General features: G+C 39.2%; 1 protein-coding gene across 4 annotated transcripts in view; it reads right to left on the reverse strand.

Moving 5' to 3' along the window:
• SLC25A13 (solute carrier family 25 member 13) overlaps window positions 1–15,594 on the reverse strand; it is a 184,597-nt gene that overhangs the window by 145,430 nt on the left and 23,573 nt on the right. For 2 of the 4 annotated variants that reach the window (XM_026003803.2, XM_026003802.2), the window contains exons 2-3: window positions 9,955–10,008; window positions 563–705 (exon numbers count right to left, since the gene is read on the reverse strand). In XM_026003803.2, the coding sequence (XP_025859588.1) occupies window positions 563–705; window positions 9,955–10,008 (197 nt within the window). The remainder of the gene's footprint in view (window positions 1–562; window positions 706–9,954; window positions 10,009–15,594) is intronic. The other 2 variants (XM_072764347.1, XM_072764346.1) reach the window with 1 other exon arrangement.

The following is a 15,594-nucleotide window of genomic DNA, read 5'->3' on the forward strand; positions in this document are numbered from 1 at the left end:
AGATCAAAGAAAAGTTATGTTTGTAGAGCTATATTTTACATTTACTCACAATTGTTATAGTTCTCTTGAAAAATACCAGTATATGTACAAACACTCTAGTAGATCTGACACCATTCATCAACTACATTAAGTCTCTGAAACTATAGGCAATTCTTGACTATCAAAAAATACACACAGAGGGGCACCTGGGTATCTCAGTCGGGTAAGTGTCTGATTACTGATTTCAGCTCAGGTGATGATCTCAGGGTCGTGAGTTCAAGCCCCATGTGGGGCTCTGTGCTCAGCATAGAGTCTGCTGGAGATTCTCTCTCCCCCTTCTTCTACCCCTCCCACCACTCGAGTGTGCTCTAAAATAAAAAAATAAAAAAAATAAAAAATACATAAAATCCCCAACTGTGATAAGAAAATATTAAAGGCATCATTTCTAAAATAATGCATTAATTTTAATAGTTAGAGAATATGTTAAGAGATGGGAATGTGTTCAGTGACTTCCTAATCTTTAAAGCAACAGAAAGCTATTTCAAACAAAAAAATTAAATGAGATAATTATAAACAAACATACCCATCTTTGGTCTGATCCACTACGCCACTTAAAAGCTCCACAGTCTTTGGATTGGGCTGGCTTTCTCCAAAAATGTTCAAATATCGTGTGACGAAGTCATTGGGAGACATAAAAAACTCACCATTTTTTTCAATGCTTGCATACTGTTTAAAGAAAAAAAAGAAGATATTTTACCCTCAAAAAGTATATAATCAGATCAATATGTGAAAAAGCTGAAAATAGGCAAAGGATAAAACATCAGATATGATAATATACTCTTCTCAAGAACAGTTACTTCCCAAGACCTCATAGGAAAAAAAAATATGTTAAGTCTCTCAAGTTTTATGTTTATACCAGTGGTTCTCAGTTGGGGGCAGCTTAGCCTGACTGTTCAGCTTATAAACATCAACGTTTTCTAACAGTCAAGTATAACTAAAGAGGCTCAACCTTCTCTATATGTTACCTGCTTTCTGGGGATGGAGGGGAGGGGTAGGAGGGGCTTCTCTAGCTCTGCTCTTCCTCCATTTGTTTTTATTTTTCCCCATGGTGGGGACATCTGGCAGTGTCCAATGATAAATCTGACTGTCATAACCTGAGGGGGAGGGAGGCTATCAATATGCAGTTGGTAGAGGTCAGGACAACCCCCAACTCCCCTGGAGTGATCCAGCCCTAAATGTCATAGTACTGACACTGAGAAGCCCTAGTTTATGGAAATTTGGAAAGACAAATTATATCCTGTTTTTAGCAAGGACATATAGCTTTAAAAAAAAAAATAGGTTGTTTCCATCCATGATTTTATATTCTAATTCTTTGGTCCCCATTCCTGTTTCAAGGGCACCAATAATGCAAGAAAGGAAGACCAAGAGACTAAGCCAGAAAGCAAATTATTAACTATATGGGTTCCTGGGGGATTTCATGGAAGAAGATATGAAAGTCTGCTCTACTTAGTGTTCTCTTCATCCTAGAGGGAAATGGCAAATGAGAATTAGGCGGCACTCAATGCTTTTTCACAGCACTCCTCTTGCCTTTAGCGATACATTCCAGCCTCTGTAAGTGGGAATCTGCTCATTCCTGTCCCAGGGAGTCCCAGGGCCCCAGGGATCATACAGTACCCTAATACAGCAGGAGAGGACCTCTTGATCCTGGGGACAGAAAAGTGATGTGAGGGTGGGCAGGTGAAGACTGTGAGCTACATGAAGAACAGGTGAGATGGACAACAGCAACCACACGGGGGTGGGGGGCACAGTGATGTGGGGAGCATGGGGAGGTGAAGTGCAGCAACAGCATCTCCATTTCCTCAACAGCCACAGACTATATACTGTGGGCCACTAAAACTGTTTTCTTTCTTTCTTTTTTTTTAAGATTTATTTATTTGAGAGAGAGAGCACAAGCAGGGGAGCAGCAGGCAGAGGGAGAGGGAGAAGCAGGCTTCCTGCTGAGCAAGGAGCCCAATGTGGGGCTCAATCCCAGGACCCTGAGTTCATGACCTGAGCTGAAGGCAGATGCTTAAATGACTGAGCCACCCAGACACTCATTAAAATTATTTTTAAAGGTCACTTGTTATTTCTACATTTTAATTCCAATGCAGGACAAACTCTTGCTTAGACACACAGTAACCAGCTCTGGAGTCCCTCAGGCCTGGGCTGCACTGAGCTCTGCTTCTACCTCTAACCACCTATATGACCTCACATAAAAGTATAGCTTTCTGGGCCTCTGGCTCCTTGCCTGTAAAATAGGGATAACATTACCTGCTTCTTAAGGTCGATGCTAGAAATAAATAATCAAGCACCATATGCTACACACAAAAAGCACTTCACAAATGTTCTATATGATCAGTTTTCATTTAACAGTTTTTAGCATTGTACAAAAGAAAAGCTCAAAAACGGTCCAAGAATCCCACTATTCTTCAGTTAGCACTGAATTGGCTTTTTGGAAACATAGAATTATATTTTGATTTTCCTGAGGCAAAACAAGAAATACAAAGGGGATGTTGCTAATTATAGCGATCCTATGATTTAGAATTATACCTATGTTTGCTTGTAGCAGAGAGTAATTAACTCAGTTTAATTCTTCTCAGGTTTATCTTCTAGTTTGGGATATTTTTAAATAAAGCTAAGGTAAACAGAGACTTGTATATAACAATTGTCCAAATTCCTGGCAACCTTCAAAGGCTGGACTCCTGGAAGAGAAACTGTTGAGTCAAAGGAGAGGAACTGGAAGGTTCTTGATATTTCATCATGCTTCTCTCCAGAAAAGATTGTACCAATTCACACTCCCATCAACAGTGTGTGAATGTGCCTTCTTCCCCCTCTATCAGATTTGTTGCAAATATTTACCCAGTTTGATATTTGTAGATAATTGAATGTATTTTTTCTTCCTCCTTTGCAATTTCTTCCATTACTTCTAAGTCTAGAAGTTAGGCCTTCCTCATCTCAATGTTAATATTTACCCACATTTTCTCTCGGCTTTTTTTTTTAAAAGATTTTTTATTTATTTATTCGTGAGAGACACAGAAATAAAGAGAGGCTGAGACACAGGCAGAGGGAGAAGCAGGCTCCATGCAGGGAGCCTGACATGGGACTAGATCCCAGGTCTCCAGGATCACGCCCTGGGCTGAAGGCGGCGCTAAACTGCTAAGCCACAGGGGCTGCCCTCTCTTGGCTTTTAAGTTGTTTTAAGTTTCAATACATCAGTACATCAGTTTTTTATGTGGTTTGAGGTAAGGATCTTCCAACTTTAATTTTTCCCACTTAATCTCTTGGTTGTCCCAGGAGCACAAATGAAATCATTCTCCCTTCCCCTGGCTTTAGGATGTCATGTTTACTACATGTTAACTATCATACGATCATCAGGGAACAGCTAGCAAGTAAGTCCAACCTCAACACCGGTTCTGATCAGTTGGCAACGAATGGCTCCCCTCTGAGGCTGCCCCCAAATTCCATGGAGGAATGACAGACAGGATGGGCTGACAGTTCTTGTCATCCTTGCGGCAAGAGTCCTTGCCAACTGACCTGTCTACTCTTGCAAGATGACGTGCATCTTAATTGCTACAACTAGAGGGAAAGGATTTTTTTCCTGTGGTTCTCACTACAGCATCCTCTAGTTCCCAGACTGGTGGCAGGCAGAGAATGAAATGTGTTTGATAAATATCTGTCGAATGAAGGAAAGTTTAAAATTATTGTACTACTTCCCTCCTGGGAGTTTCCTGGGCCATGATCGGTCTTTGATTTTCCCTCCATGTAACCTTCAGAATCACTGTAATGCTGCTGAGCCCTAAAAAAAATTCCACTGAAAGCGCAAAATTAAATTACAATGCCATACCCTTCACCCATACCCAGGACAATTAAAAAGAAATAACAAGTACTCACAAAAACAGGGAGCAAATGCAATTCTCATACACTGGTGTTATGAGAGTAAACCATTAAACCACTTTAGAAAACTGCTTGGCAACATCTCTGACTGAACATGCACATAACCACAGACACAGCAATTTCAATCATAACTATGTCTCTAACAGAAACGTGTGGATAGATACATATGTGTTTATATGTATATACTTTTGACTAAAAAACATGCTTTAGCATTTTAATATATACAGCAGCATTATCTTCAATAGCAGAAAGATGGAAAAAAACTCAAACATCAACCAATGGTACGATGTACAAATCAACTACCGTGGTACAGTCACATAACAGAACACAACACAGCAAGGAGAATAAACTAACACCAACCACACACAATGGATGAATCTTAACAACTAAAGCAAGAGTGAAAGAAACAAGACACCAGAAAACATATTGTAGGATTCCATTTATATAAAGTTGAAAACCAAACAACTGGTCACCTTTAGGAGGGGTGCATACTTACCAAAAGGGGCATCAGATGCTTTTGGGGCCCTGGTTACATAGATGTGCTTACTTTGTGAACACTAATGGAGCTGTACATTTAAGATCTATATGCCTGATTTATACCTTAATAGTTTACACATTAAAAAAATCAAGATATTTTCTGCCCTATTTTTTAGGGGTGATAAAGAATTTTCTAAACTTAAAAATATATTCATCTGAACATAGAAAACACGGTTTTCTTTAGTTTGCACGGTTTTCCAGCTCATCACCAAGGCTGCATGGTCTGCCTTGTAATTATAATAAAATGTCAAAGGTTGTTTCTTCATTTGATGGGCAGAGAGAGAGCATAATAAGTATGTACTGACAAAAGTGCTCCACTGCCCTTGCAGCAGTGAATGGAGGGGTCCCTATCAAGGGAGTGGACTACACAGCTACCGCATCTTTAAAATGGTATTTCCTTCTTCTTTGGGACTAGATTTTACAAGTGTCCTGAAGACTCTCTCTCCCTTGCAATTTTTTTAAGTTTTAATATGATGAAACAAATGCATGCCATATGCAAAAATGCAGATTCAAGAGTATTCATTATAGTGTTGTTATACTATCAATGCAGAAAACACAACTAACATCCAGTAATAGGAAGTAGCTAGATAAATTATGGTAGAAACAGCTCTACTTGGGAATAGCACACAACAATAAAACTACTGTAGAAATATCCCCAATTACAGGAAAAGGTTTTCCTAACATATTAGGTGTGTGTATGGGGGGATGGGGGGGGACAGGATAAAACATTATTTTTTCTCCTGTTAAGGAAGAAAAAAAAGGTTTATATACATACACAGAAACAGAGAGAAAGGTATATAAATAAAATACATATGTATATATAGATACGGATTATATCTATATGGTAGAATCACACATTACTTTTCTTTATACACTTGTGCTTTTTCAATTTTTGCCAATGAATATGAACCTTCTCATTTTAAAAAAGTTTTCATATTCATTTTAAAAAAGAATATGAACCACCTTCTCATTTAAAAAAAGAAATTGTTTTTCTAATTTTGTCAATAAAAATCCTGAATACAGCTATTATGTTTTGTTGGGGGGAAAAAAAAAACCCAAGTGCAATTCACTATGTACTATTATAAACTGTAATAGGACCTGTTCCCCTTGTCTAGTCCCTTTATGCAGTCTTCCCATCTCCTACATCTTACACTACAGGCATTCAGCTACTTCAACCTGTAAACAGTACACATCACCCCCTTTGCTCTGCCCTGAGCTAATGGTTTCCTTCTCAGTATCCCCCTTCTTATTACTGGCACGTCTCTGACCCAGCCTATCTATCTAGTGGTCATATTTATCCTCTGCTCCCTCCCATCCATCGGACAAGACCATTTTCACCAAGCAGTCCTTCAAAATGTCTTAACTTTGCCCACTCTCCATTTCCCCTGCTGCCACAACCCTAATCAAGTCTTTAGGGCCATACACCAGGATTATACCCAAGGCTGCCTAACTCATGGTGCTGCTGCACCAATCAAATGTCAAACTCCTCCTGCCAGTGTCACTGGATTACTCAGAAAACCTTCAAAGGCTTCCTATTGTTCAGCAGACATGCCAAACTCCCAATCACCTTTCTAATTTTGTCATCCACACCCTGTAATGCTTGGCAGCCTCCCTGGCATAGAGCTGAATTTCATTTGAAGAAGGAGCCAGGAGTCTTCGACCTGGAACAGCTGTGTGCTCCCAAACCCATCTCCAGCCCTTCCCTCAGACATGCCCTCTCCCCTGGAGCTACCTAGCTGCCTTCCTCCCTGACTCTCCAGTTCCCACTCAGCCCGGGGTTCCAAGGAGCCTTCAGAGGGCTCCCCACCACTGGGACTGCTCCTGCTGTTTCTTGTGGCATTTGCTTTAACCACATAGGCACCATAGGTGAACCTAGATTCTTTCATACCTGCTGCATGCCTGTAAATCGTGTCTCCCGCATAAAAGCTGCACTCCTTGAAAACATGTTCACTGCTTACACCTGTTTTGTACATACCACTTACCGCAAAGTTTCATGGTGTTTTATTTAAGTTGTGAGCACTCAGTACACCTGCTCAAATTAACACAAAGCAGCACCAAAAGTGTCAGGCTGGGGGGGGGGGGGGGGAAACCATGTCAACATTCAGGTTAGAAACAAAACTGACCATACCTGGACTTCAGCTTCCATGTTCACACAAAAGGTTACCGGCCCCTTAGCACCAGAAGGGGCTGCATAATAAACTCAAACTCCTCAGACTATAAATGCTATAGACCAAGTCCAGCCCTACATCCCATCCATGCGCACTGCCCAAGGACCTGTGCTCCAGGTCACCCCCTGCAAGGCACTCTTATAGCCCTGTTTCACACCTGCTGTTGCCACTGCTCAGAAAGGCCTTCCTCTGCCCCACAACCGTCCTCTACCTTCTCCAGCAGGTAAGTACCTCCTCACTGTCAAGCCCAGCTCAAACATCACCAGCTGTAACTGTAATGACCCTTGCTAGCACAATGTAATTAGCCCCACATCATCTTCCCACTAATTAACACCATATAATGCTCATCAACCATATCATGGCTTTTTTGTTTGTCTTACACTTATACACAGTGAGATACTAAACGGCAGGAGCCATGATTTATGCATCTTTATATCCCCAACACTTTACTTCACATAGAGTAAGCAACACCCCCAAAAAAGAAGAAAACAACTTATTTTAACTCTTCTCAAGGATAAAATAAACCAGAATTGGGCCCACTTCAGTCTTCCAGGACCCCTCTTCCCTCCTCTCTCTGGAGCAGTTGCACCGGCTCTCTTACCTCCACAGTCGCTGACACCCCTGCTATCAGTACATCTGCTCCAAAGGTCCACCTCCCCCAAGCTGCAGAAGAGTTCTCTAACTAGTGTAACAGACTGAAGGCTGCAATATTTATCAGGAAGAAAAATCAGGAAAAAGTCAAAGAAAATCAGTAGTCAGGTTCACAGAGTGCTACCTGCTGATCCCCACACTTAACTGAAAGGCCCAGCCACAGAGGAGATGTGCCTCGCAGAGCCCTGTGGGCCTCATCCCAACTCTCCTGCCCCAACACCATCTGTGGCAGATGGTAAACAAGAGATCCAAAAAAAAAAAAAAAAAAAAAGAGATCCCCCATATGCTGAGCCAAGGTGGATTTGGTGGATTTGGGTACCACACTGCCCAGGCCTGATGAGATCACCCAAACCGCTGCCAGATTCACAATCCCTTCCAGAAACTGCTGATCACTGTTTTCTTTATGGACGGTACCCCCCTGCCTGGCCCCATCATCCTCTTGGCCTCCAAGTCACACACTCAACTCACAAGCCGTGTAGTCTTAACCACCCCAAGAGAAGACAACATTTCCCTATCAGGTCCCAAAGATTCCGCCCTCAGGCTTACTTACACAGAAATCTCAGATTACTTACACAGATGGCTCTCCAGAATTCTGCATGGAATTCCCACCCTCCCTGGGTCTACCCGACCAATCCGATTTGTCTCCAGTAGACACTTGCCTCCTACTGACATGGAGCAGCTGGAAAAGACAGGTTGTTCCAACGTGTGATCTTAACCTAACTTTACCAGTTGCCATGTGGCCTCAAAAGGTGGATACAGCTTCTACCTGGATGGGGCCTTTCCACTAGATCACACCAAAAGACCAATAGGTATCCGAGATGCACAATCTATTGAGACACTCTGAGTTGTTCCCATTTCCTGTCAGAAGGATGCCTACAATCAAAACAGAAGTAACAGAAAGGTCCTGAATTCAAAGAATGCTTATGAGTGTGCTCAAGTTAATGAGTTCTATCCATCTCTCTAGGCTCTCTGGCAATCCTCTGCAAGTGTTCTTCTAGAATCATATTATAAGAGTTTTTATACTATAGACCTTAAGTACACATACTAAAAATGTCTATGGTTCCCTCACACACACCTCATCTCAATCACAGTGGGCCCCAGGTGAGAAACAAAGCATTTCTGTTCCTTGGACTTTCATGGTCTGGAATCCTTTTCCACCTTAGAAGCTCTCTACCGCGCTGTCCTTTCAGGCTAAAACCAAATTTATAGAGAATTCTGCTTACTTATAATAACCCAAACCTCGTAACAAATGATCACTCCCCCCTCCCTCAAACCTGCTCATTTTTTAAACCATTTCCTTTTGAAGCCTCTGGCTGTCAGAATTATTTAATTTCAAGCATTTCCTGAATCAGTATCTAAGGCATATTAGGTGCTGGGCATATTCATCCAAGTTTTTTCACTCAATCTTTACAAATTTTTATACCTTATTAAGAAGATGTTCACACATGTACAAAGTAGAGAGAACAGGGTAAAAAACTCCATGTTCCATTTACCAATTTCAAAAATTATCATCATACAGACCATGCATTTTCCCTCCCGCCCAAAACTGGATTATTTAAAAGCAAATCTCAAGACACCATAATCTCATCTGTAAATACTTCAGTGTGTACCTCTAAGAGAAAAAGACTCTTTTTTTAAAAAAAGTTTTTATTTATTTATTCATGAGAGACATAGAAAGGCAGAGACATAGGAAGAGGGAGGAGAAGCAGGCTCCATGCAGAGAGCCTGATGCGGGACTCAATCCTAGGACCCCGGGATCACGCCCTGAGCCAAAGGCAGACACTCAACCACTGAGCCACCCAGGCACCGAGAAAGACTCTTAATTGCTCCTGTAATCGGAATACCATCATCTGACCTAAACTCAGTAACAATTCCTTAATATCAGATAATGTCAGTATTCAAATTCTCTGATTTCTCAGTATTTTTTAATAGTAATAGTATCGCATTTTGATGAGGCAAGTGATCCTCACAGATTTAGTAACTTTCTGAGCCATGTATTTGGTACATAGCAGAACATCAAGTTTCCAGGTAAGTAACATTAAAAGTGATTTGGTGTTTGGGACCTGAGGCAGAATTTTCTATTAGAGTATCATTCATTCACTGCCCAATGTCCCAAAGTAGGGGAAATATAAGAAACCTAAGGAAATATATGGGAAACATACAGTATCTGTTGTGATCTAATATGTACTATTATTTATACTGGGGCCCCCTCACCAGGCACCACAGTTGCAATAAAATGACGATAATGGTAAAAATTAAGGGCTTTTACCAATGAGAAGCAAGGACAGTCCTCTCTGGATGGATGAAGGATTACTGAAATGTTTACAAAGAGCTTTCAACTTCTTAGGAAGAAAAAGCATGATCAGCAAACCACAGAAGTGAATCCTCGAAAGGTAAATGAGTTGTGAGACTAAATCCCCCAGCAACTCCTTTCCAGTCTGACCCCAAGTGAGAGAAAAGAAATTAAAATGCAAACCATACTGCCCTCACAATCAATCACCTACAAGTTTCTGATACATTTCAAGAAACAGAAGTAATTGTAATGGATCTCTTTCATAAGTCTTAAGTAAAGATACCTTTTGGGATTTTTTTATATAACAATGAAATAAAAGCTGTTTGAAAATAATCTTTAAAAATTCGAGAACACAAATCAAACAACAAACAAAATAGATTTCTTTATACTGACCTTCAAAAATATTGTTCTAAGCTCAGCTGGATCTGCTCTCTTGGTTAAAACCACCTATAAACAAACATAAAAATGTTTATGTTATTAGAACAAAGCTGAGAAATCAAGCTAGTAGACTGAAAGAAAATAAACTCCAGGTTAGAAATTAGTGAATTTCATTTTTATACTTAAATCACCACATTTCCCCAGTCCATAAACTACTCCTTGGATTTTAAATTAGACTCATTATGTGGCTTCTAGACTGATAAGAGTCTGTACAAGAAATGAGTAAAGCTCTTCATATGTGATATTTAATGTAATCTTTTTTCCCCAAAAAAATAAGCAGGAAAATAGAAAACTTGAAACAGATCCGTAACCAGCTGGCATTTTTAAACTACACACCAGAGTGATCCATACCCTCCCCACAGGGAAATATTAAAGTACAACTTGTTTGTTAACCATGCAAGAGAACACAGTTCTTAAAGAAGTTGGTGAACAAGGCGAATCCTATTAACAAACAGGGAATTACTTCGCACGGTTCTGCCGGGAACAGGCATGAATGCCTAGCTATCTGGGCATGCCAAGCAAGGTCTCCTCCTCTCCCCAACTTTTAATTTAAGAAGTCAGAAGTCTCCAAAGGTATGACTATTATTCTCCATGTTCTAGAAATACAAGGGGCTACGGTTACCTTTTGAGAACAAAATTTGACAGATTAGCTCAGAATAGGTGTTGTGCTTAATTCCCCAGCCCACAAAGTCCAAAAACATCAGTTGGGAGAAAAAGCAAGACAAACCTGAATATAACTACCCCAGGCCAACACAAAAGAGTCCTTATGTGAAACCAAACAGTGGGCTTATTCAGTGTCCCATCACCCAATCATGCTGGCAAAAACCATCGTGAGACTGAATCCTCACCAAGCACAGCGTCACCCCATGATACAGCCAAGGAGGGGTTCCTGGAACCACCCTCATACCGGAGCCATGTCGCTATCCACAGGGAGATTTATGCAAATTGTTCTCAATCCCTTCTGTGTGTTTGCAAAGGCTCTTCTGAGATCTTTGGACAATGGGTTCTCTGTCTCTAAATATGTAACCGCCTGAGCTTCTTGGCCTGCCACTGTCAGGAATAATTTTATTAACTAATCACTGGAAGAGGAGAGGTAGTTTTTCTGAAACAAGTTGGTCGGTCACCTTGTTTCCCAAAGCAAGACTGATAACTCCTTTAATTTCATCTGAGTACTTATAACCACCAATGCTATTTTTGTCCATAAAATTTGGTCATCTTTTTAAAATTCCGAATTAGTGTTCCTTGCTGTTCAATTAAGGAAAAAACAGAATGCTAACCAACCAAATATCGATGATAGTGATGACCTACAGATTTCAGGAGATTCTTTCCTTTTGAGTTTATCTTCTGAGAAAGAATAAGCCAAACACTATTGGAGAAGATAAGACAGCATAAAAACACCTCCATCCTCTTAAGAGCAGAGAAATTTCCTCCAAGTTCCGTATCTCACATCAGTCCATAACTAACATTTTTTTAGAAGGCATATGGTGACCCTAGGTACTTAGTTGGGTTTCCTTTTAAAAGCAAAGGTAAGTTTCCACAAAGTGAACTATTCTTGCTCCATCTGAATACCACATCCTTTAAAATCTAATTAATTCACTATACTGTGCACTTCATAAAGCCTTCCCTGGGCAATGCTATTTTAGAGTAAACTTCCCCTGCCCTAAATTCCCACAGCATTCTTCCATTACTAATCCCCAAATGCACATCAGTGTTCCCCACCAGGACTGCACTTCTGTAAGAAACAAAGCATTCACTCTGTAACTCTGCCAGGATCTAAGGCACAGGAGAACACTATATATGGGGAGAAAAATAACAAAGAGCAGAGACCAATGAAATGGACTAAAAAGACAATAGAAAATATCAATGTAACTAAGAGCTGGTTCTTTGAAAAGATAAACAAAACTGACAAACCTTTAGCTAGACTCAACAAGTAAAAAAGAGGGCAGCCCTGGTGGCTTAGCGGTTTAGCGCCACCTTCACAGCCCAGGGGGCCTGATCCTGGAGACCTGGGATTGAGTCCCACGTTGGGCTTCCTGCTATGGGTCTGCTTCTCCCTCTGCCTGTGTCTCTGTCTCTCTCTCTCTCATGAATAAATAAATAAAATCTTAAAAAAAAAAAAGTAAAAAAGATAGATGGCATAAATAAAACTGGAAATGAAAGAGGAGACATCAACAACAGGTACCACAGAAATACAAGAGGTAAGATTTATTATGAACAATTATACTAACAAACGGGACAACCTAGAGGAAATTAATAAACTCCTAGAAACTAAGGAGAGTGAAAGAGTAATTTAAAACCTCCCAAAAAACAAGTCGAGGACCAGGTAGCTTAGCTTCCTCAGTGAATTCTACCAAACATTCAAAGAAATATTAATACCAATCCTTCTCCAACTCCTGCAAAATATAGAAGAGGAAGAAATTCTTCCAAACTCATGAGTCCAGCATTAGCCTGATACCAAAACCAGACAAGAATGCCACAAGAAAAAATTACAGACTAATAGCCCTGATGAACATATATGCAAAAATCCTCAACAAATACTAGCAAATCAAATTCAACAATATATTAAAAAGATCATATACCATGATCAAATGAAATTATTCCAGGCATGCAAGGACAGTTAAACACCTACAAATCACTGTGATACACATTAACAAAATGAAGAATAAAAAAGATCCAATGATCATCTCAATACACACAGAAAAAGCACCTATGATAAAAATTTCTCAATCAAGTGGGTATAGAATGTATTTCAACATAATAAAAGCCATATATGATAAGCCCACAGCTAACATCATACTCAACAATGAAAACCTGAAAGCCTTACTCTAAGAACAGGAACAAAAAAAAAAGAACAGGAACAAGACAAGGATGTCCCACTCTTGCTGCTTCTGTGCAACACAGTATTGAAAAATCCTAGCCAGAGCAAGTAGGCAAGAAAAAAAATTAATAAAAGGCATCTAAATTGGAAAGGAAGAATAAAATTGTCACTACTTACAGATGACATATTATACATAGAAAATGCTAAAGACACCACTAAAAATAACTGTCAGAATAAATTCAGTAAAGTTGCAGGACACAAAAATCAATACACAAAAATCTGCTGCATTTCTGTGCACTAATAACTATCAGAAATAAAAAGAAAACAATCCTGTTTATAATTGCATTAAAAAGGGATGCCTGGGTTGCTCAATGGCTGACCGTCTGCCTCCAGCTTAGGGCATGATCCCAGGTCCGGGGATCGAGTCCCACGTCGGGCTCCCTGCGAGGAGCCTGCTTCTCCCTCTGTATGTGTGTCTCTGAGGCCTCTTTCTCTATGTCTTTCATGAATAAATAAATAAAATCTAAAAAATAAGGCACGTTAAAAAAAACAGCATTAAAAAGAATAAAATACCTAGGAATAAATTTAACCAGGAAGTAAAGAACCTATATGCTGAAAACTACAAAACATAGTGGAAACAAAAAAAAACTGAAGAGGACACAAATTAATGGAAAGATATTCTGGACTAATGGATTGGAAGAATCAATTGTTAAAATGTCCATACTACACAACACAATGAACAGATTCATAGCAATCCCTATCAAAATTCCAGTGGCAGAGAACCTGGCTGGCTCATTTGGTAGAGTGCGTGACTCTTGACCTTGGAGTTGTGAGTTGGAGCCCCATGCTAGGTGTGGAGACCACTTCAAAAAACATATATTTTTTTTAGAGATGCCAATTGCATTTTTCAATGACATAACAAATCCTATAATTTGTATGAATCACCTAAAACAATAAACAAAAAAAGGCAAATAGTCATCTTAAGGGAAAAAAAAGTTGAAGGCATCATGGTCCCTGATTTCAAGCCATATTACACTGCGATAGGAGTAAAACTGTGGTATTGGCATAAAAAGACACCTTTGTCTTTGTTCAGTAGAACAAAATAGAGTCCAGAAATAAGCCCTCACATATATGGTCAATTAATTTATGACAAAGGAGCCAAGAAGAGATAATGGGAAAAGCAAAATCTCTTCAATAAATGGTGTTGGAAAACTAAACAAACACATGGAAAAGAATGAAAGTGGACAGCATACATAAAAATTAACTCAAAACGAATTGATTAAAGACCCAATGAACAGAAGACCTGAAGCCATAAAACTCCTAGAAAAACACAAAGGTAGTAAACTCTGACACAGGTATTGGCAATGAGTTGTTTCTTTTTTTTAATAGGACACCAAGAGTTAAAGCAACAAAAGCAACATAAGTGGGACATCATACTAAAAAGCTTCTGCACAGCCAAGGAAACCATCAACAAAATGAAACCTACTGAATGGGAGACAGTATTTGTAAATCATACACTCAATAGAGGCTAATACCCAAAATATGTTAAAAAGAAAAAAAACCCTACAACTAAATAATAACAATAGCAACAAAAAATCCAATTTTAAACATGGGTAGAAGATCTACAGAGACATTTTTCCAAAGATACACAGATGGCCAACAGATACATGAAAAGATGTTCACTGTCACTCATCATCAGAGAAATGCAAATCAAAACCACAATGAGATACTACCTTACACCTGTTAAGACTGCCTATTATTAAAAAGACAAGAAAATAAGAAGTGTTGGCAAGAATGTGGAGAAACAAACTGTACACTGTTGGTGAGAATGTCAACTGGTGCAGTCATTATGGAAAACGGTATGGAGGTTTCTTCAAAAAATTAAATATAGAACTATTCTACTTTGGGGTATTTATCTGAAGAAAACGAAAACACTAACTTGGAAATATATATATGCACCCTCATGCTCACTGCAGCATTATTTACAATATCCAAGACATAGCAACAACCTAAGTGTCCACTGATGGGTGAATGGACAAAGAAATTGTGAGACAGATATAAAATAAAATATTATTCAGGCATAAGAAAAATTAAATCTTGCCATTTGTAACAAAATGGATGGACCTCAAGGGCATTATGCTAAGTTAAATAAATCAGATGGAGAAAGACAAGTACCATCTGATCTCTCTCGTACATGGAATCTATTTTATAGACATATACAAACAGATATATATAACATATAAATAGATATTTTTATATATATATAATATATATATATATAAATGACAGATACAGAGGAAAGAAAATAGAGAACAGGCTGGTGGTTGCCAGAGGCAGGGGGTGGGGTGGCAGAAATGGGTAAAGGGAGTACAAATTTATTAAAAATTTTGTTTAAAAGGTAGGAGTTATTCACCAATGTATCACCAACATCTAGTACAATGTCTGGCACATAAAGATGGTTCAGTAAATATTAGCAGAAGAACTGAGTTCTATAAATCAATTCTTAAAAAATCCATATAGAGACCCAAAATCCAAGTCATATCAGCTGATATGTATAGAACATCTTGTATTTTCAATGCATGACTATTACTTCACTGGATAATCATAGCAAAATCTGAGACCTGGAGAGAAAATAATGTTGCACCCACTTTACAGAAGAGAAACCAAGACTCAAAGAGGGTCAATTTTTTCCTCAAAAGTCAGAACTGGCACCAACTTGTGCTTATATTTCTAAGTATTGTCTGAGCTGAGATCAGATCTCAAACCTTCCATCTCCT

This window comes from Vulpes vulpes, chromosome 7 (genome assembly GCF_048418805.1).
Source record: "Vulpes vulpes isolate BD-2025 chromosome 7, VulVul3, whole genome shotgun sequence".
In the NCBI taxonomy this organism is placed as follows: Eukaryota; Metazoa; Chordata; class Mammalia; order Carnivora; family Canidae; genus Vulpes; species Vulpes vulpes.